This window comes from Bos taurus, chromosome 21 (genome assembly GCF_002263795.3).
Source record: "Bos taurus isolate L1 Dominette 01449 registration number 42190680 breed Hereford chromosome 21, ARS-UCD2.0, whole genome shotgun sequence".
Lineage (NCBI taxonomy): Eukaryota > Metazoa > Chordata > Mammalia > Artiodactyla > Bovidae > Bos > Bos taurus.
Genome location: NC_037348.1, coordinates 24337291 through 24359114, shown reverse-complemented (window position 1 = coordinate 24359114; position 21824 = coordinate 24337291). Strand labels below are relative to the sequence as shown.

Genomic DNA, 21824 nt, shown 5'->3' with positions numbered 1-21824 from the left:
GTTTTAGTTTTTATTTATAATTTTTAAGAAGTTGAATATGTATTATTCAGATATTAGACTAACTGTTTTTCTCTTTGTCCATTTGCCCTACTTTCTGGGAGATTTACCTGAACTTACATTCCAATTCTCTAGGTAGTTTCATTTTTCCTCTTTCTCTTTTTTTTTTTTCTGAGATATTTTTTGTTCCTTAATTTATTATTTTTTAAAGCAGTCTGTCCCTGGTTTTCAGATGCAACATCTTCTCTTTTATCTCTCAGCATATAAATAGAGTTTGGGGGGGTGGTTTTGTTTCCCTTGCATTGTCTCAATTCTTTTTGAATTACTGTTTTCTGTCTTGTTTATGTCATGATATTTCATAATAAAGACTTTTCTAAGATTTCTGGTGATCCTTGTTGGCTCTTGTTCATATTTAAGGAAAAGAGGTGTGAGCTTAATTTTAAGGAGATATGGCTGGTCTATCTCATTGCCTGACGATGTTTTTTAGGTATTTTTATTTGTGCTGCTCTGATTTCTCACTCAAGGATCCTCTGATTTCAATATTCTAGGAGACAAGTAGGGCATAAAGCTGATTTATAGATTTATTTCACTCAAAATTCTTACAAAGTTTTATTTTTGTAAATTAAATAAGATTATTCTAAAACTTATATCAAAAGGTATAAGCCACAGAATACTTAAAACAATTTTGAAAAAAATAGAGTAAAAGGAATCAGTCCACCTGATATAAGACTTACAAAGCCAAAACTGTAGTATTAGTACCTAGATCAATGGGAGAAAATATTTACAAACCATGTAGCTGATAAAGGACCAGGATTTATATTAAGAACAAAACAGTCAACAATTAAAAAAAAAAAAAGAATCCAATTAGAAAAAAAACAAAAGAGCTGAACAGATATTTCACTAAAGAGGATCAGTTCAGTTCAGTTCAGTCGCTCAGTCGTGTCCGACTCTTTGCGACCCCATGAATCGTATAGCACGCCAGGCCTCCCTGTCCATCACCAACTCCCGGAGTTCATTCAGACTCACGTCCATCAAGTCAGAGATGCCATCCAGCCATCTCATCCTCTGTCGTCCCCTTCTCCTCCTGCCCCCAATCCCCGCCAGCATCAGAGTCTTTTCCAATGAGTCAACTCTTTGCATGAGGTGGCCAAAGTACTGGAGTTTCAGCTTTAGCATCAGTCCTTCCAATGAACACCCAGGGCTGATCTCCTTCAGAATGGACTGGTTGGATCTCCTTTCAGTCCAAGGGACTCTCAAGAGTCTTCTCCAACACCACAGTTCAAAAACATCAGTTCTTCAGTGCTCAGCCTTCTTCACAGTCCAACTCTCACATCCATACATGACCACAGGAAAGAGGATACACACGTGGTAAATAGGTACATGAAAATGGCCTTAATATCTCTAGCTGTTAGGGAAACACAAATTAAAGTCACAATCAGACATTATTACATATGTATCAGAATAGCTTTTTTAAAAAAATAAAAAATTTGACAAAATGAAATACTGGTAAGAATTCAGATAAACTGGATCACTCCTATACTAGGAGTGAGAATGTAAAACAGAATGGCCACAGGCAGTTTCTTAAAAAATTAAACATGTAACTACTGTACAACCCAGCAGTTGTACACCTAGGCATTTATCCCAGAGAAATGAAGACTTGTTTTCACATGGAAACCTGAATGTTTTTAGCAACTTTTACTCATAATATCAAAAAAAAAAAAAAAAGGAAACAACCCACATGCCCTTCAGTGGGTGAATAGGTAAACAAACTATAGTATATCAATACCATGGAATACTACACAGCAGTAAAAAGAATTAAACCACTGATAGATGCAATGACCTGGATGACCATACAGTTATGTATTGTGTTTTTCACACATCATGAATATTTACCATTTCAAAGTCCCAAGGCTATGAGTATTTTGATAACTAAGAATATACTATACCAACTCGATCTGGAAGGTAAAAAATGTAATCCTGACTTTCTTAGCAACAAAAATTTCAGAAAGTACAAAAATGGCAACAGGTCTCTAGATAAAGATATTGGCAAAATTATGATTAAAACACTGCAGTATTAACTAAAATGCATAAAGAGAATAATGGTTATATAGTCTGAACTTGTCTAAAGACTGATGGATACAGAACCCTTCTCTCTGTACTTCCTTCCCTGCCCCTGCTTCCCCACCACCCAATGAACTTACTTTTCTTGGAGAGTTTACTCAAGTTTAACAATTCCACTCCCCAAATACAACCATTCCTATGAATTAACAGAAAAAATACTTAAAAGGTCTTACTTTAACTCTACTTTCAACATAGGTTGTATACTTTTATACATCTAGAAAACCTAGATGTTTCAAATAAGGATTTGTTTGTCCACTGTCTACACAGTAGTATTGAATAAACTACACACGTGTAACAATGGTTATATCCGAAAGTGTCTTCTATGAAGGAATATTCTAGCCTAGAACCCTCATTTCTCCCAGTTCCTCCTATTTGCCATCTATCCAACAGTGGGCGGAGTACACTCACGTGTTTCACTTAGATGTGATTTACAATTTCCTTTTCAGAAGACAGCCTTTCAGTGAATTATAACACCAAGTATACAAAACATATTAATTTATTAACTCCACTTTAATCATACATTGGGCTTCCCTTGTGGCTCAGCTGGTAAAGAATCCTCCTGCAGTGTGGGAGACCTGAGTTTGATCCCTGGGTTGGGAAGATCCCCTGGAGGAGGAAGATGCTACCCACTCCAGTATTCTGGCCTGGAAAATTCCATGGATAGTCCATGGGGTCACAAAGAGTCGGACATGACTAAGAAACTTCACTTTATCATATATTGGCAACCTCTTTAATATCTGAGACTAGCTATTTTAAAATTGGGACCCATCTGTCCAGTACATACATAATATATAAAGTAAAGGTAAATGAGATACATGTAACACATAGACCAATGGATAAGTTGAAAGGTTTCTAGTACACTCTGGCAAAACATCTTTGCAATCTTCCCTCCTACCTTCTTCAACCCAATGGACAAGCACAGAGTGTACTGTTTAGAGAGGAGGTTTAACAATCCCATTTTCAAAGACAGTATTTCCCATCAGTTTTTAAAAGCTATTTATAAGAAGCATTATTCTACTACTACTACTTTTAAACACATTAAACACTTCTAAATATCTAAAAGACTAGATATTGTCTTTTATTAGATACTTGTAAAAGTAGACTAGATACTTGTCCGCTGTGTACACAGCACTGCTAAATAAGCTTTCACCCATCTAAGTCTTGAACAAGACAAGAAATAATAATTATTTGGGGGCTTCCCCAGTAGTTCATCAGATAAGGAACCCACCTGCAATCTAGGAGACATACGAGATGTGGGTTTGATCCCTGGGTCAGGAAGATCCTCTGGAGGGAACCCACTCCAGTTTTCTTGCCTGAAAAATGCCATGGACAGAGGAGCCTGGCTATAGTCCAAAGTTGTCACAAAGAGTTGGACACGACTGAGCATAAGCACAAGAGAAGACACGAAACAGTGCTTATCATCTAGGGTATCTTCTAAATATGACCAGTTTGGCTTGAACAATTCCCTCCCTCACTTCCTCTCTCCACCACCAATCCAGTGGCCAAGTACAGGCATGTGTAATGCTTAGAGGCGACTGAACAAATTCATATCCAAAAGTCATTTACAGAAGACAAGCTGGCCTATGAATTTCCACACAATGTGTACAGAATGTGCTAATTTTACTTAAAATGTGTTAACTTTTTTCCTGACTAATTTGGCATTCACTGGCAACCTCATTCACCCCCAGCCTTCAGCCAGTACACAAATACAATGCAGTGTTCAAAGAGGTGGTCTGGCCACCCCCTCAAACAACAGTATTTCACAGGAATGTTAATAAAAAGATGTTTTCAAAAGCGGCTTTGTTATTGTTTAGTTGCCCAGTAGTGTCCGACTCTTTGTGACCCCATAGACTGCAGCATGCCAGGCTTCCCTGTCCTTCACCACCTCCTGGAGTGTGCTCAAACTCATGTCCATTCAGTCGGTGATGCCATCCAACCATCTCATCCTCTGTCATCCCCTTCTCCTCCTGCCTTCAATCTGGAAACTAGATGTTGCAAAATTAGGACTCATTTGTCCATTATATACACACCAAACAAAATGCATATAACATACAGAAAATGATTTGGTCTGAGTATGTTCAGGTACGAACACACTAGCATATTACCTTTTGCAGTTCTTTCTCTCCCACTTCCTCCAAACCACAGAACAAATACAGACAACAGTATACTTGCTCATGGAGGTGGTTTAACATTTCAACACTTCCAAAGACAATAATAGTTCCTATGAATTTGAGCAAAAAGATATTTACAAAATGATATTTTATGACTTCTACACTTAACCTATGTCAGGCACTTCTAAACATCTAGATGGACTAGATGTTTCAAATAAGAACTTCATTTGTCCACTATATACAGAGCAGTCTTGAATAAACTGCACGCATGAAACAGTTATAATCTGAAAATATCTTCAAAATACAGGCATTCTGGCCTAAGACCAACCCCCTTCCCATCTCTCCCTGCTCCACCAACCCAGAGGGCAATAAAGCTCAGTTTTTCAGAAGACAATCTTTCCTGGAAATTTTCACACAAAATGTACAAAATGTATTAATTTACTACCTCTATTTCTGTCCTAGACTAGCAATCTCTTTAACATCTAGAAAGACTAAATGTTGTAAATTAGGACTCACTTGTCCCTTATATACACTATATACACAGCAAAATGAAATCAAATGCACAAACATAAAAAACACAATGCTTAGTCTTGCCCCAGTAACACCACTCAGGCACAGAGCTCTTTGCATTTCCTTCTTCCCCTGCCACCCGCAACCTTCAACTAGTGCGTAGATACAATTCAATGTTCAAAGAGTTGCTTTGGCCACAATGACCCCCCACCAACAGTATTTCAAAGGAATTTTAACATAAAGATGTTTACAAAATGTCCTTTTACTACTTCTGGTTTTAACATATATCAGGACTTCAGAACATTTAGAAAGACTAGATATTGCCAAAAAGTACTTATTGTCAACCATATTTATACAGTAGTGGAATAAAATGCACACACAAAAAAAATGGTTATAATATGGAAATGTCTTCTAAGGACGGCCAATCTGCCCTAGAACCTGCTTTACTTCCTCAATGTCATCCATTCCATGTCCTCTAACCCACTGAACAAATGTGGGCCTTTGGGTCTCCTGAGGTCGCTTCTGCTGCTGCTGCTCTTCTAGAGGTGGTCAAACAACTCCATTTAGAAAAGTCATTTCCAGAAGACATGTCTTTTCTATGTTTTGTTTTGTTTTTTTTTTTTTAAAGGGCATTTACAAGATAGGTGATTTTCTAACTTGACTTTATCATACTTCAGCAACCTCTTTACATCTAGAAGGCCTAGATACAGTTTTCTTTTGAAAGGTTGAGGGGGAAGTTGAGAGCAGCTTTTTCATATTATACACACAGACTTTCTATAAATGGACAGTAAATCTTCCCAAAGGGCGATGGGCAGTAACTATTGGCTGCATGGGGTAAGTTATTCCATCATTTCTGTTAGTATCTTTCGACGTCAAGGTCTTGGTAGAATCACCAACTGCAGAACCGTTAATTTCTACCCGTCACCCACTGCGGCTCCGCCCACCTTCAGGGTCGCTAAAGCCTTTGTCAGCCCCCACGCGGTGAGCGGTCACCTCAGGTACCCGATCCGTGCGGGTGCCTGGCAGCGGCTTGGCCTAAGCCCTGCAGCCTTGGGCCAAGAAACCCAGTGGTTGCTCAGCGAGATCCGGGCCCTGAGCGGCCGCTGTTCAATGAGGGTGAGGGTGAGGTGAGGGTGAGGGTGAGGTTTGCTGTGGCTTCCAGTGGGTGGCGGTGGTGAGAGCTCTGGGGCCCCGCAAGACAGCCCAAGCTGTCCCAGTGAGTGCGCCCCCAGTTCACCTACCCACCGGGGTTCGCGGCCCAGGGGCCCCCGGTTCGCCCGCCCTCAGGAGGTTCCGGTCTGCGGGCCCCTAATTCACCTGCCCACCGGAGGCCAGAGGACCTGGAGGGCGCAGGGTTGAAGGCCGCCATCCGCTTCTCACCGTGCTCCCTGCCGGAACTGTATGTAATATTCTTGAAATGCAAAGATTATAGACATGTAGAACACATCCGTAATTGCCTGGTATTAAAGAAGAGGTGGGGTGGGTGGAAAGAAGGTACAGAATATAGAAGACAATTTGAGGGATCCTTGTGATCCCTCAATACAAGAAGTGTTCTGTGTTGACTGAATAAATGTCAACCATGCTGCTGCTAAGTCACTTCAGTCGTGTCCGACTCTGTGCGACCCCATAGACGGCAGCCTACCAGGCTCCCCCGTCCCTGGGATTCTCCAGGCGAGAACACTGGAGTGCGTTGCCCTTTCCTTCTCCAATGCATGAAAGTGAAAAGTGAAAGTGAAGTCGCTCAGTCGTTGTCCGACCCTCAGCGATCCCATGGACTCCAGCCTTCTAGGCTCCTCCGTCCATGGGATTCTCCAGGCAAGAGTACTGGAGTGGGGTGCCATTGCCTTCTCTGAATATCAGCCATACGGCAATTTAAAAATTGGTGGAGAAAGGATGAATATTCCATACGTGGGGTTCAAATATGATTATTAATATCCAAAGGGAAAATATTGGAAAATTTCAATCCATTAAACAATAAATTCCAGGTAGATTAAAATCTGCTTATGAAAAGCGAATCTTGAAAACATTTAGAAGAAGAATATATAGAATATCTGTATGATCTCTGGGTGAGCTTTGTGTCCTTAACTAAGACACAGAGGGCATAAGTTACAAAGGAAAATATTTATAAATTCAAGCAGACTAAGAAAACACCTTTGTATCATAAAAATATATACTATAGGGACTTTGGTGGTCCAGTGGTTAAGACACTGCACTTCTGCTGCAGGGGGATGGGTTTGATCCTTGGTGAGGGAACTAGGATCCTGCATGCATGCCCTGTGTTGTGGCCAAAAAAAGACAAAAGAAAGAAAAGCATAGAGTGGAAGAAAATCTTGATAATGAATATAACCAGTAAGGAATTAGTGTATGAGATATTGAAATACAATAAAAAAAAGCCACCTAGAAGAATGGGAAAAGGATATGAACAGGAAATTCTCAGAAGGGGAACTTGCATAGTCTAAAACATGAAAATATTAACCTCACTAACAACAAAAATGCAAAAACTACAAAGTGAGATATTCCATATTCTTCAGACTGGGAAACTTTTCAGTTTAAAAATGCCAAGTATTGGCCTTGATATGTAAAAACAAGAATTTTCTGCACTGCTAATGGGAATGAAAATTGGTATTCCCACTTTAAAGGACAGTGTGTCATTATCTGGTACTAGTGAAGCTGTAAATGCCCACAATGGAACAGTCCCACTAGAGTATGTATCCTAAGAAACTAGTGCAAATGTACACTTTGTTGTTGCTCAGTCACTCAGTTGTATCCGACTCGTTGTGACTCTTTGGACTGTAGCCTGCCAGGCTCCTCTGTCCGTGGGATTTCCCAGGCAAGAGTACTGGACTGGGTTTCCATTTCCTTTGGGGATCTTCCTGACCCAGGGATAGAACCCATGTCTCCTGTATTGCAGGTGTATTCTTTACTGCTGAGCCACCAGGGAAGCCTGCAAATGTAGTACCCTAGGTGACAGTATAAGAGGGGTCATTGCAGAACCAACATAAACCTTTATAGACTTTTAAGAAAATCAATCAATAAATAAAAAGGATTGATGAATTTGAGCTATATTTATAAATTAGATTACAGTCATAAAAATGGATGGGTTAGAATTGCATCTATCAACATGGATATTTTCAGAAACATAGTGTTCAGACAAATCAAGCTGTGGAAGGTTATGTAAACTATGATGCCATTTACTTGGTTACTTCTCACCAAGGGGTGGGAGGCAGGGGAATTGGATTGAGGAGGTTTGGCAGGGGGCTTCCACCAAATTTGTAATGACACGTTTCTTAAATCTGAAGAAAAGTTTTAAGAAATGATGAAGCTTACTGTTGTAGACATGAGTTTGCATCCTTCTGAAATTTTTTTGGACCTAAAATATTTCACAAATAATTGTAGAGACCCCAAAACAGTTCTATCCTAAATATTGCTATTGTATTTCAAGTCACCATTCTTGAATTAGTTTTTTTTTTTTTTTTTTTTTTTAGGACTTATGCAGTATTTTATAGTCTGTTTATGTACACATCTTAACCTATATTTTAAATTTTACATTTGGTCCTGAGATTCTCCAAATTTTTTCTTGCTCCCTGAAGAGTCGGACACTGAGCGACTGAACTGAACTGAACTAAGCTCATCCAATTTGAATACATATTTGAAAGTAGGGAAGATTCTTTACCAAATATAAGAAAAAAAAAGTTAAATGAGAGTGTAGTGTGTTCTGGGATGTTTACAGGAAGACAAGTGTGTGATGAGGGGATCTATGTTCTCAGCTTAGCTCCTGATACAAGGCCAGGCCTGTGATATACTCACTCTTTCCGTGACTCTGATAAAAAAAAAGGGGCAGTAACATTATTTCTTTCCATAAAAATGAAATTAGATTATTTCAGAGGAAAGGCAGCAGGGTCATGAATAATTCTGTCATTCCTGCTCCGCACCTTTTAGGCAGCCCCAAACCTTATGTACCCACTCCCATATTGAGATGTTTCACTGTAATTTTGGAAGTATGCTGAGATTATTAAGAAAGAAATCTACTTCCCCTGGAAAGCTTATCAGGTCTCCTTATCCTTGAACAGCCTTAGAGACTCATTAAATCTTCATAAATATTGAGCTTTTGTGGTCAACTTTTCTTGGAAGAGGTATGCAGAGGTGGTTACATAAAAACCAACAGAAAGCTATCCCAAAGTTTTAGAAAGCATTTCAGTGCCTTCTCTTTTTGTCAGTGTCCTTTAAATTCATGATTTAGGAAAGGACATGAGCGTGGCTATTTTGCTTATGTATTTCTTTGTGGATAAAGTTATTTCAGAATTTGATTACATTTAAATACACATAGTTCTTTTGCACTGTGGACCATATGCCAGCCAGAATGTCTCTTTTGCTTGCAGAAATTTGCAATTTGATATTCTAGTCAAGTGCCAACCATGGGAAAGACAGGTTTAAGTTAACTACTGTTTTAAAAAATTAATATATTTCTATTCTTCAAAACACATGCTTGTTAGTTTTTAAGACACTAGTATTTGAGTCAATATATCAGCAAATGAATGCAATAAATTATAGTGCTATAAACTCCAGGGAAATTTTATTAATGTTTTTACTGTATCCTCATGTGGAATCAACATATGTTTTTTATATATTCATAAAATTTATGGCTTCAAAAATCTTCAGTTTCAGGGTGTTATGAATGTTGTAATGGATAGAAAATACATAATTGTGAAATGATGTTCTTGAATTTTTATATACTCCTGATAACCATTAGCTCTTACAAATAATAATTAGAATGAAATTAAAAACTTGGAAGTCATATTTCTGCAGCTCAGCTGCTTTGAGCCAAAAGAATTATTTCCAGAATAAGCTGGCAGGTTCCTGCTTGGGGAATTAGAACTTCAGTGTCCTTAGCTTTAAAATAACTTGGATTTTACTTTATTCCTCTTCATAAAGTAGCCATTCATTTTCACGCTAAATTGTAACCAAAGCATGCCACATCGATAGAGGCCAGTCAGTGTGGGTTCACTGTGTGTTCAGTTGGACAAAGTGAAGTAGGATGTGAAAAATGTCCACCAGATGCTTGAGTTTAAAAACCTTTACTACTGACTTATTATGGGAACCAAGAGATAACCTTCCTGTATCCTTATATCCACATCCTAGTACATGATAGGTTCACCATAAAAAGTCACTGGAGAAGGAATGTGTCTAAAATGGTACTTTATATTTTGAGAATTCATGAAATAAAATGCTCTTTTTTCATATCACTTTGCTGCAGTTGTAGTGGGATTTTTAGTAGAGATACACTTACATTTTAGGTTTAGATTTTCAGGCCCAACATTCAAGATTCCAGTTAGTGCCTCACAATTAGGATATAGCAGATGGCATTGGGGTATAGACCCGAACCATATGGTCATAACCAGTAGTTATGAGATATAACCATAGCTGCCACCAGCAAATAAGTGCTTTCCTTTCAGTGTTAAGTTTTTCAAATTTAGTTTTGTTTTTCATTTAAATCACTAAAATGAAACAATTACTAAAAATGCATCTGAAAAATTATTTCTGAAGTTCTAATACACTTAAAAAAAAAATGTCACTCTTTGTAAGTTTCCACAGTTTTTCTGTTCCCGTATTAAAATCATTTCAAATACAATCTTAAACCATGGTTTATAATTTCCCTCCCTAATTTTGAAATTAGAATTAAAAGCATTCTTGGGTTATAAGTCAGCATGATACAAGAAGATTTTGGTTATCACTTTACAAATAGTTGTGAAAAGAAGAGAAGCGAAAAGCAAAGGAGAAAAGGAAAGATATACCCATTTGAATGCAGAATTCCAAAGAATAGCAAGGAGAGATAAGAAAGCCTTCCTCAGCCATCAATGCAAAGAAATAGAGGAAAACAACAGAATGGGAAAGAGTAGATCTAGATCTCTTCAAGAAAATTAGAGATACCAAGGGAACATTTCATGCAAAGATGGGCACAATAAAAGACAGAAATGGTATGGACTTAACACAAGCAGAAGATATTAAGAGGTGGCAAGAATACACAGAAGAACTACACAAAAAAGATCTTCATGACCCAGATAATCATGATGGTGTGATCACTCACCTAGAGCCAGACATTCTTGAATGCAAAGTCAAGTGGGCCTTAGGAAGCATGACTACGAAAAAAGCTAGTGGAGGTGATGGAATTCTAGTTGAGCTGTTTCAAATCCTAAAAGATGATACTGTGAAAGTGCTACACTCAATATGCCAGCAAATTTGGAAAACTCAGCAGTGGCCACAGGACTGGAAAAGGTCAGTTTTCATTCCAATCCCAAAGAAAGGCAATACCAAAAAATGCTCAAACTGCTGCACAATTGCACTCATCTCACATGCTAGTAAAGTAATACTCAAAATTCTCCAAGCCAGGCTTCAGGAATACATGAACCATGAACTTCCAGATGTTCAAGCTGGTTTTAGAAAAGGCAGAGGAACCAGAGATCAAATTGCTAACATCTACTGGATCATTGAAAAAGCAAGAGAGTTCCAGAAGAACATCTTTTTCTGCTTTATTGACTATACCAAAGCCTTTGACTGTGTGGATCACAAGAAACTGATCTAAATAAACTGTGAGTGTATGGAAAATTCTGAAAGAGATGGGCATACCAGACCACCTGACCTGCCTCTTGAGAAACCTGTATGCAGGTCAGGAAGCAACAGTTAGAACTGGACATGGAACAACAGACTGGTTTCAAATAGGAAAAGGAGTACGTCAAAGCTGTATATTGTCATCCTGCTTATTTAACTTATATGCAGAGTACATCGTGAGAAATGCTGGGCTGGATGAAGCACAAGCTGGAATCAAGATTGCCAGAAGAAATATCAATAACCTCAGATATGCAGATGACACCACCCTTATGGCAGAAAGTGAAGAAGAACTAAAGAGCCTCTTGATGAAAGTGAAAGAGGAGAGTGAAATGTTGGCTTAAAGCTCAATGTTCAGAAAACTAAGATCATGGCATCCAGTCCCATCACTTCATGGCAAATAGATGGGGAAACAGTGGAAACAGTGTCAGACTTTATTTTTTGGGGCTCCAAAATCGCTGCAGATGGTGATTGCAGCCATTAAATTAAAAGACGCTTACTCCTTAGAAGGAAAGTTATGACCAACCTAGACAGCATATTAAAAAGCAGAGATAATACTTTGTCAACAAAAGTCCATCTAGTCAAGGCTATGGTTTTTCCAGTAGTCACATGTGGATGTGAGAGCTGGACTACAAAGAAAGCTGAGCGCTGAAGAATTAATGCTTTTGAGCTGTGGTGTTGGAGAAGACTCTTGAGAGTCCCTTGGACTGCAAGGAGATCCAACCAGTCCATCCTTTAGGAGATCAGTCCTGGGTGTTCATTGGAAGGACTGATGTTGAAACTGAAACTCCAATACTTTGGCCACCTGATGTGAAGAGCTGACTCATTTGAAAAGAGCCTGATGTTGGGAAAGATTGAAGGCAGGAGGAGAAGGGGACGACAGAGGATGAGATTTAGATGACATCACTGACTCAATGGACATGAGTTTGGGTAGACTCTGGGAGTTGGTGATGGACAGGGAGGCCTGGCGTGCTGCAGTTCATGGGGTTGTAAAGAGTCAGGCACAACTGAGTGACTGAACTGAACTCCCTAATCTGTTAGCTCTTTCCTCAGTTGGGGCCTTTCCAAAAAAAACGAGTAGTTCAAATTACCCTTTCACTTTTTTCTATAATTTAGTTTCTCCCTTTATCCACACATAATAAACACAATGAAATGAGTCATGTAAGTAGATGACCTTGTCCACTGGCCTGTCTGTTGTTTCCCAGAAGAATGGAGCTGTATCCTTTTGACCAAGAAAGAGAGTTCTCCACCCTCATAAATTTTCCCTGCCAGACCCCTACTTTGGTGCTTCTGGAATGTTTAAAATTTAATGTATCCTGGTTGGGAGTTTAATAAATTTTAATTTATACCTTTGATGAGTCACAAAGATGGAAATATACAGTGTTAGAAAATACTAAGACTGGATCAACCTATTGTGATAATATAGAAAGACGTTCTCAGTGAACAGTCAAGAGAACTATATACCTGGATTCTTGTTTATAGGTCCCATGTATAGCTTATTATTAAACTCATCACATCAATTTAGAGCTGTATCTTTACTTTTTAGCTCAATAACAATTTGCATTCATTTCTGTATCACCAGTACTCAGCCCTATGCCTAATACATATATTGTACTCAAATAGTTTTGATTAAATGAATGAATTCACCTCCCAGAATATTGGAAATAAAAATAAAAATAAACAAATGGGACCTAATTAACCTTAAAAGCTTCTGCACATCAAAGGAAACTATTAGCAAGGTGAAAAGACAGCCTTCAGAATGGGAGAAAATAATAGCAAATGAAGCAACCGACAAACAACTAATCTCAAAGATATATAAGCAACTCCTACAGCTCAACTCCAGAAAAATAAATGACCCAATCAAAAAATGGGCCAAAGATCTAAATAGACATTTCTCCAAAGAAGACATACAGATGGCTAACAAACACATGAAAAGATGCTCAACATCACTCATTATCAGAGAAATGCAAATCAAAACCACTATGAGGTACCATTTCACACCAGTCAGAATGGCTGCGATCCAAAAGTCTACAAATAATAAATGCTGGAGAGGGTGTGGAGAAAAGGGAACCCTCTTACACTGTTGGTGGGAATGCAAACTAGTACAGCCACTATGGAGAACAGTGTGGAGATTCCTTAAAAAACTGGAAATAGAACTGCCTTATGATCCAGCAATCCCACTGCTGGGCATACACACTGAGGAAACCAGAAGGGAAAGAGACACGTGTACCCCAATGTTCATCGCAGCACTGTTTATAATAGCCAGGACATGGAAGCAACCTAGATGTCCATCAGCAGATGAATGGATAAGAAAGCTGTGGTACATATACACAATGGAGTATTACTCAGCCATTAAAAAGAATACATTTGAATCAGTTCTAATGAGGTGGATGAAACTGGAACCTATTATACAGAGTGAAGTAAGCCAGAAGGAAAAACACCAATACAGTATACTAACGCATATATATGGAATTTAGAAAGATGGTAACGATAACCCTGTATACGAGACAGCAAAAGAGACACTGATGTATAGAGCAGTCTTATGGACTCTGTGGGAGAGGGAGAGGGTGGGAAGATTTGGGAAAAAAATAAAATAAAAATAAAAATGACTGGGACAATTAGAAGTAGATAATAAAAGAACTTAAGTCTTAAAAAAAAAATAAAAAATAAATGAATGAATGTATAACTGATAAAATATAACCTAATTCATTGTTTGAAAATTGGAACAGACATTATAACTCTTAAGAGTGCCACTCAGCAAAAGGCTGAGTTAGTTTGATTTGTTGCCTCCATATACTTCAGTTCAGTTCAGTTCAGTCTCTCAGTTGTGTCCGACTCTTTGTGACCCCATGAACCACAGCACACCAGGCCTTCCTGTCCATCACCAACTCCCAGAGTCTACCCAAACTCATGTCTGTTGAGTCAGTGATGCCATCTAACCATCTCACCCTCTGCCGTCCCCTTCTCCTCCTGCGATCAATCTTTCCCAACATCAGGCTCTTTTCAAATGAGTCAGCTCTTCACATCAGGTGGCCAAAATACTGGAGTTTCAGCTTCAACATCAGTCCTTCCAATGACCACCCAGGACTGATCTCCTAAAGGATGGACTGGTTGGATCTCCTTGCAGTCCAAGGGACTCTCAAGAGTCTTCTCCAACACCACAGTTCAAAAGCATCAATTCTTCAGCGCTCAGCTTTCTTTATAGTCCAGCTCTCACATTCACACGTGACTACTGGAAAAACCATAGCCTTGACTAGACAGATCTTTGTTGATAAAGTAATGTCTCTGCTTTTTAATATGCTGTCTAAGTTGGTCATAACTTTTCTTTCAAGGAGTAAGTGTCTTTTAATTTAATGGCTGCAATCACCATCTGCAGTGATTTTGGAGCCCCCAAAATAAAATCAGCCACTGTTTCCACTGTTTCCCCATCTATTTGCCATAAAGTGATGGGACTGGATGCCATGATCTTAGTTTTCTGAATGTTGAGCTTTAAGCAGACTTTTTACTCTCCTCTTTCACTTTCATCAAGAGGCTCTTTAGTTCTTCTTCACTTTCTGCCATAAGGGTGGTGTCATCTGCATATCTGAGGTTATTGATCTTTCTTCTGGCAATCTTGATTCCAACTTGTGCTTCATCTAGCCCAGCATTTCTCATGATGTACTCTGCATATAAGTTAAATAAGCAGGGTGACAATAAACAGCCTTGATGTACTCCTTTCCCAATTTGAACCCAGTCTGTTGTTCCATGTCCAGTTCTAGCTGTTGCTTCCTGACCTGCATACAGGTTTCTCAAGAGGCAGGTCAGGTGGTCTGGTATTCCCATCTCTTTCAGAATTTTCCACAGTTTCTTGTGATCCACACAGTCAAAGGCTTTGGCATAGTCAGTAAAGCAGAAATAGATGTTTTTCTGGAACTCTCTTGCTTTTTTGATGATCCAGCAGATGTTGGCAATTTGATCTCTGGTTCCTCTGCCTTTTCTAAAACCAGCATACACCTCTGGGACAACTGAATCTTATCATTATTGAATTCTGCTCTTTTGACCTTAGCTTGGTAATTCTCAACCAGTATGAGGTCTGTAACTCTAATGCTATGGGTTTAGTTTTATAACGTTTGTCTTCAAAATGTGTAAGGGAATGTACACATGTATACATTTTTAAATATAATAAATTAAGACCAAAAAAAAAATAGAGGTAGCCAAATGAAAATTGGGTACCTGGTCTGTATTTCAGTTCAGAAATGTAACTATCATTTAGGTAATGCTTTTGGAGGCAGCTGTAGTGCTCTTCATTTCACTCCAAAATGTCTTTCTCCTGTATGTTTTCTAACTCCCATTAGGGATTGCATCTTCCAGAAAACAGATACGAAGAGACTAGGATACAAGCTGCAGTTGAAACAGAAAGTAAGGTGAGGATGGTTTGAGATGTAGATGGAGAAGGGTGAGTTTATAAAGGATTGCAAAGAAAGAAAAAGTGTATCAGAGTTGTTCCCTGGTGACCTTGTGGTTAGGATTCCAGTCTTTCATGTTCACTGCTGTGGCCCAGGTTCAATCCCTGCTCGGGGAACTGAGATCCCACAAGCTGCACAGCACTTAAGAATTACAAATATTCTTGGAACAAGAGAGTAATCAAAATTATATTCTGAGAATAATATACAACACTGAAAATAAAGACCTTGAATATTCCAGTCAAAAAGGCCAAACATTTTTAGTCAAAATAGATGAAAATAAACACATGACTATTAATAGTAGGTCCATCTAGTCAAGGCTGTGGTTTTTCCAGTGGTCATGTATGGATGTGAGAGTTGGACTGTGAAGAAGGCTGAGCACTGAAGAATTGATGCTTTTGAACTGTGGTGTTGGAGAAGACTCTTGAGAGTCCCTTGGACTGCAAGGAGATCCAACCAGTCCATTCTAAAGGAGATCAGCCCTGGGTGTTCTTTGGAAGGAATGATGCTAAAGCTGAAACTCCAGTACTTTGGCCACCTCATGCGAAGAGTTGACTCATTGGAAAAGACTCTGATGCTGGGAGGGATAGGGGGCAGGAGGAGAAGGGGACGACAGAGGATGAGATGGCTGGATGGCATCACTGACTCGATGGATGTGAGTCTGAGTCAACTCTGGGAGTTGGTGATGGACAGGGAGGCCTGGCGTGCTGCGATTCATGGGGTCGCAAAGAGTCGGACATGACTGAGCGACTGAACTGAACTGAACTGAATGTAGTTTTTGCTTAAAATGCTAATGAAACAAAACACTATATGCTTCCACAAAAAAATAAAATACATGTACAATAGAATAAAACTCAGACTTGTCTTCTGCAAGTCTAAATGTCAAAGGTCAATAAAGCATGTCTACAGTTTTAAGGGGAAAGGATCATGAAAAAAGTAATAGATCTTGCAGCATTACCTTTCCTTTGTGAAATACAAAGTTCAGTAATGTGAGAGACATTTACCCTTCTTGAAGAAACAACCAAGTCAAATAATACTTAGCCAACAAGAGTTAAAAATACATGCATGAAAGAGTCATAAGATGAAACAACTGGTATTTGTTACCCATTTCTAGATATGTATCCTAAATTTGAACAAAAATGGAAGCATAAAAATATTTAACAGAAAATTATTATATAAAATAAGGAGACTCAGCAATCTTGCTTATGAGTATTTACCCAAGAGAACTGAAGTTGTGTTCACACAAAACTTGTGTGTGAATGTTTACAGCATTTGTGTTTATAATTGCTAAAAGCTGGAAACAACTCAAATATCCAGCTGGTGAATAGGTAAATTGTGTGATACACACAATGGAATACTGTTCAGCAGTTAAGGAGTGAAGTACGGGTACACACATCAACATGGATGGATATAGTCAAAAGACTATATACTGTGTGCTTCCATTAACAGGATAAGGTAAAGTTAATGGGGGCAGAAAACAAGTCAGTGGCTGCCAGGAGCTGAGGGTGAAGAGAAGTTGGCTACAGGGGGGCAACCTGAGGGCATTTATGGGATGAAGGATCTGTTCCACATGTTGATTGTGGCAGTGCTTACACAACTGTATGGATCTGTTAAATCTCATGGAATTGTGAACCCTCCCCAAAAGTGAATTTTACTATACATAAATTTTATTTTATTTATTTATTTTTTTCTTCTTTATCCATTTATTTGTCAATGAACATTTAGGTTGCTTCCATGTCTTGGCTATTTTGGGAAAAACAAGAGACGGCGCAAGTGCCTACAAAAGTTAATGTGTGTGTGTGTTGTGTGTGTGTTAGTTGCTCAGTCATGCCTGACTCTCTGTGATCTCATGTACTGTAGCCCGCCAGGGTCCTCTGTCCATGGGATTCTCCATGGACAAGAATACTTGCGTGAGTTGCCGTTTCCTACTCCAAGGGATCTTCCCCACCCAGGGATGGAACCCGGGTCTCCTACATTGCAGGCAGCTTCTTTACTGTCTGAGCCATCAGGGAAGCCCAGTGTCTGTACAACAGTGTGAATATACTTACAGTCTTGCATAGTATATTTAAAATTGGTTAGGATTGTAAATTTAATGTGATGTATATTTTACCACAATTTTAAAAAATTCAAATGCAAAACTACAAGACAAGTAATGTATTTATAATGGTTTACTATGTAGTCATTAAACAATTTTTCCAGGGAATTATTAATAAAATAGGAATATGGTTATAATATTAAATTAAACTGAATACACAGTTGAATTGGCTATAAATGAATCTGTAAATAAATTATGGCAGAAACACTGGAAGATGAAATGCTAAAATATTAAGGGTAAAGGTCTTGATGATGGGATTTTTTTAATGATATATTTTCCTCCTTTATACTTCTTGGCACATTATTAGTTTTCACTTATTCTTTTTATAGTTGATAAAAATAGAATCATCAGAAAGAGTATGCAGTGAGTTATATATTGCTGACATAGACTGGTTCGGCCATTTCATATAGGCTCATATTTAAATCACATCAGCAAAGAAAAAAAAAACCCATCTCTTTGGATTCAATTTGTAGCAGTTCTATTCTTCCCAGATTATTCTAAAACAAATGACATAGTGACAGTTGACTTTTAATTCAAGATTGTGAGTTAAGCCTGTGTTTAGCATTTCTGGCTCCATATTTGCCATTGAATGGACCAAGGAAACATAGAGGGTAAACACATAATTCCATGGAAAAGTTGGAAAAGTTTACAGGTGAGCTATCTTAAGGAGTTAATGTATATAGAAAATATAGAGCAGCAAGCCCTACACTGAGGAGAGGACCTGCCAGATGGAATTCCAGACGTCCAGAAGGAAAGTCTGCCTGAAAGATGAGTGCAGGGTCCCAGAGCAAGTGGCTGGAAGGGGGAGGGGGAGTGGGTGTGATGGTCATCCTGGATTCTCAAACCTATATGTATATGGGGATATGACTTCAGACCCTACAGTATCGGTAGTCTAAAAAGTTGCCCCAATACTATTTTGTAGTGTTTGTTTAGTAAGACCAGTGGCTGAAGTAAAATATAAGCATTGCCACAAGCTAATTCCTGGCACAGACAGTTGTATTTCTTTAGACTATTTTAACAGTTAATGTGAATGTAGTAACATATGAAAATATGATTAAATATACCTGTTCAATGCATTAGGAAATTTTTTGTTTTTTAGGAATTATGCTTTTAAAAATTTTTTGCTTTTTAAACTTTATTGAGGTATAGTTGATTTACAATGTAACTTCTGCCCTTCAGCATGGTGACTCAGTTATGCATATTTAATTCTTTTTTATATTCTTTTCCATATGGTTTATCATAGATATTGAATATAATTCCCTGTGCTGTATAGTCTGACCTTGTTCTTTATCCATCCTATATATACTAGTTCACATCTGCTAATCCCAAGCTCCCAGTCGACTCTTCCCAACTGCCCTACCTTGGCAAACATTAAGTCCATTCTCCTTGTCTGTGAGTCAGTTTCTATTTCATAGATATGTTCATTTGTGTCGTATTTTAGATTTCACATATATGTGAGATGGTTGTTTTGATTAGAGAGGGAGGTTATAGAGGGCCCAGTTAACTTGGCGACCTCAGCAAGTACAGAAGAGAAATTCATCCACAGAGGGGTGCTACACAAAATGCTTCTGCCAGTACCTTTCCTTTCCTTTTCATAGGGGAAAAAAAACATATATGCACACATTATACACATACACACACACTATACACAATACTATAATACTATTAATTTCAGTGGTTATACGAACCCTAGGGTTAAAACTGTGCGTAAGTAATACTATTACATGAATTCAGCTAAAGAATTCACTATTGTGACAGTTCTATGAGACTTTTTGGCCTCCTGATTCCTAAAAGTTATTTCTTAGAATTTAAACTTTGAATCTTTGAGTCAGTGTTCATGAATAAAAGTTTTACAAGTGCCTTGGTTTTCCTTTGTTTTTCCCCCTGCTTGCAACTTCCATGAAGTCCATATTTTCTTTTCTCCTGCAGGAATTGCGAAGGGCAGAATATTCGATACAAGACATGCAGCAATCATGTAAGTTTGTCATAAAAATATATAATCCCATAAAATATGTTCATGTCTTAAGTAATAATATTATGTATTGTAAAGCTAATGGCCTCTTGGTACTCCTTGTGGAAAATTTGAATATTTGTTTAATTGATGACAGGTTTTGTGTATCTCATACCTTCCATTTATACTACCTGTTTTAGGTCACTTTATGGTCTTATTTGGTAAGCATTTAATAATTTCTGATTTCATAGAAACAATACATAATACTTATAAATGCCTTCCAAGTTCAAAGTGCTCTATGTGTGGGATTTCACCTAACCCTCACAACCATCTCTGAGATGCTGGCATATGAGGTGTGGTTAGTTTTTTCAAATGAGGAGCCTAGGGTTGAGGGAGGTGAAATTGTTTTCCAGAGACCATGTGGGAAGAGTACAGACTTGAACTTCTCTAGTGCTGTTTCTCATGCTCCAAAACACCTGTCCTGCCCCCTGCAAAATGTAATAAGGAGTACTGAAGGTCATGACTCAAGAAAATCACACCTGGGAAGGGTTTATAAACCTTACTCTCATCCTACAGTGATCAAAATGAACAAAAAATAAAATTCCAACACAAATGTGCAATGCAAAATAAATGTCAGAAAACACAAATCCTATTTTATACCCAAATTGAAATGACAGGAGTTCAAAGGAAATTCTGAAACCCTGGAGATCTAAATCCGTTTATTCTAAATATTTCACTTACTGGGGAACTGTCCTCTCTCCTCATCCTCTGTCCTGGGCCAGTGTGAGACTGCAGTCCTGAGTAAGCATTTCTGTTCTACTGACTAGAACTTCTCTTCCATGGGCAGCTCTGGACTTGGGGAGTGGAAAACACACAGTGTTAGCAAGACCTTTTGTCTGTGGAACGCAAGCCATGTTTTCAGTCTGTTTTAATAAGTGACGAAGCAGAAATGTTTCTCTCTCAAACATGGGTGGGAAAAATACTTATTTATTGGGCAGAGGATGAGATGGTTGGACAGCATCACTGACTCAATGGACATGAGTTTAAGCAAACTCCAGGAGATATTGAAGGACAGAGGAGACTGGTGTGCTACAGTCCATGGGGTCGCAGAGAGTGAGACATGACTTAGCAACTGAATGACAGCAACAAATTTTTAGGGCACTCAAAATACAATGACACCCAGCCCTCAGGTAGATATATTTGTGTCCACTATGTCCTAAAAGGGATTTTGGGAGACAAAGCAAATAGGTTTCGTGTGTCCTTAAGACAAACTGAGCTTGGAGAATCGAGCAACACACGTGTGCTTAGGTACACAATTAAGTGAGCTGGAATCCAGGAGGGGATGAAGGAGGGAGATAAGTTGACCTGAGCATAGACACAGGCTGGAATTTACATATAAGCAGAGTCTAGCATGTGGATGCATGAGCAGCCTGGGGGACTTACACACACGACTTTTAGATCTGCCTTTTGCCTGGGTACATTATATTTTTTAATTGCTGCTGTAATGCATTACAACACACTTGCTTACAGCAACACAAATTTATCTTATTGGGCTAAAATTAATATGTGTTGGCAGGTCTGCATTCCTTCTGGAGTCTCCAGGGAAGGATCTATTTTCTTTGTCTTTTCCAACTTCTAGAGGCTGCCCTCATTCCTTGGCTTGTGGACCCCTTTTCCATCTTCAAAGCCAGCAACACTACATCTCTCTGTCCATTTTTATGTAGTCACATTGGCCTTTGATGACAACTGAACAAGTTTCACATACCCAGATAATCTAGGATAATCTCCCCACCTCAGGGTCCTTAACCGTAGTCAAAGGATGCTTTGGGCAAAGCCCCTTTTGCCATATAAGGTAGCCTAATCACAGGTCCTAGGGATTATGTTTTGACCATCTTTGGGGAAGGTGCATTATTCTGATGAACACCATGGAACAGCTTGTCTTCTCAGACAAAGTGGTATGGCAAATTCCTTGCAGTCATTTCAGAATAAATTTC

The 21824-nt window shown here is 38.6% G+C and overlaps 1 protein-coding gene and 1 long non-coding RNA gene across 8 annotated transcripts in view; one reads left to right on the top strand and one right to left on the bottom strand.

Annotated features, from left to right (window-relative positions):
* Positions 1-21824, top strand: part of ADAMTSL3 (ADAMTS like 3) — a 408215-nt gene that overhangs the window by 160537 nt on the left and 225854 nt on the right. For all 7 annotated transcript variants that reach the window (XM_059879284.1, XM_059879285.1, XM_024982349.2 and 4 more), the window contains exon 5: positions 19809-19854. In XM_059879284.1, coding sequence (XP_059735267.1) covers positions 19809-19854 — 46 coding nt within the window. The remainder of the gene's footprint in view (positions 1-19808; positions 19855-21824) is intronic.
* Positions 595-6516, bottom strand: LOC132343344 (uncharacterized). Its single transcript, XR_009492120.1, has 3 exons — positions 4224-6516; positions 3347-4103; positions 595-1402 (listed from the first exon to the last, which is right to left on the bottom strand). It is a non-coding gene; the product is annotated as an uncharacterized lncRNA (long non-coding RNA).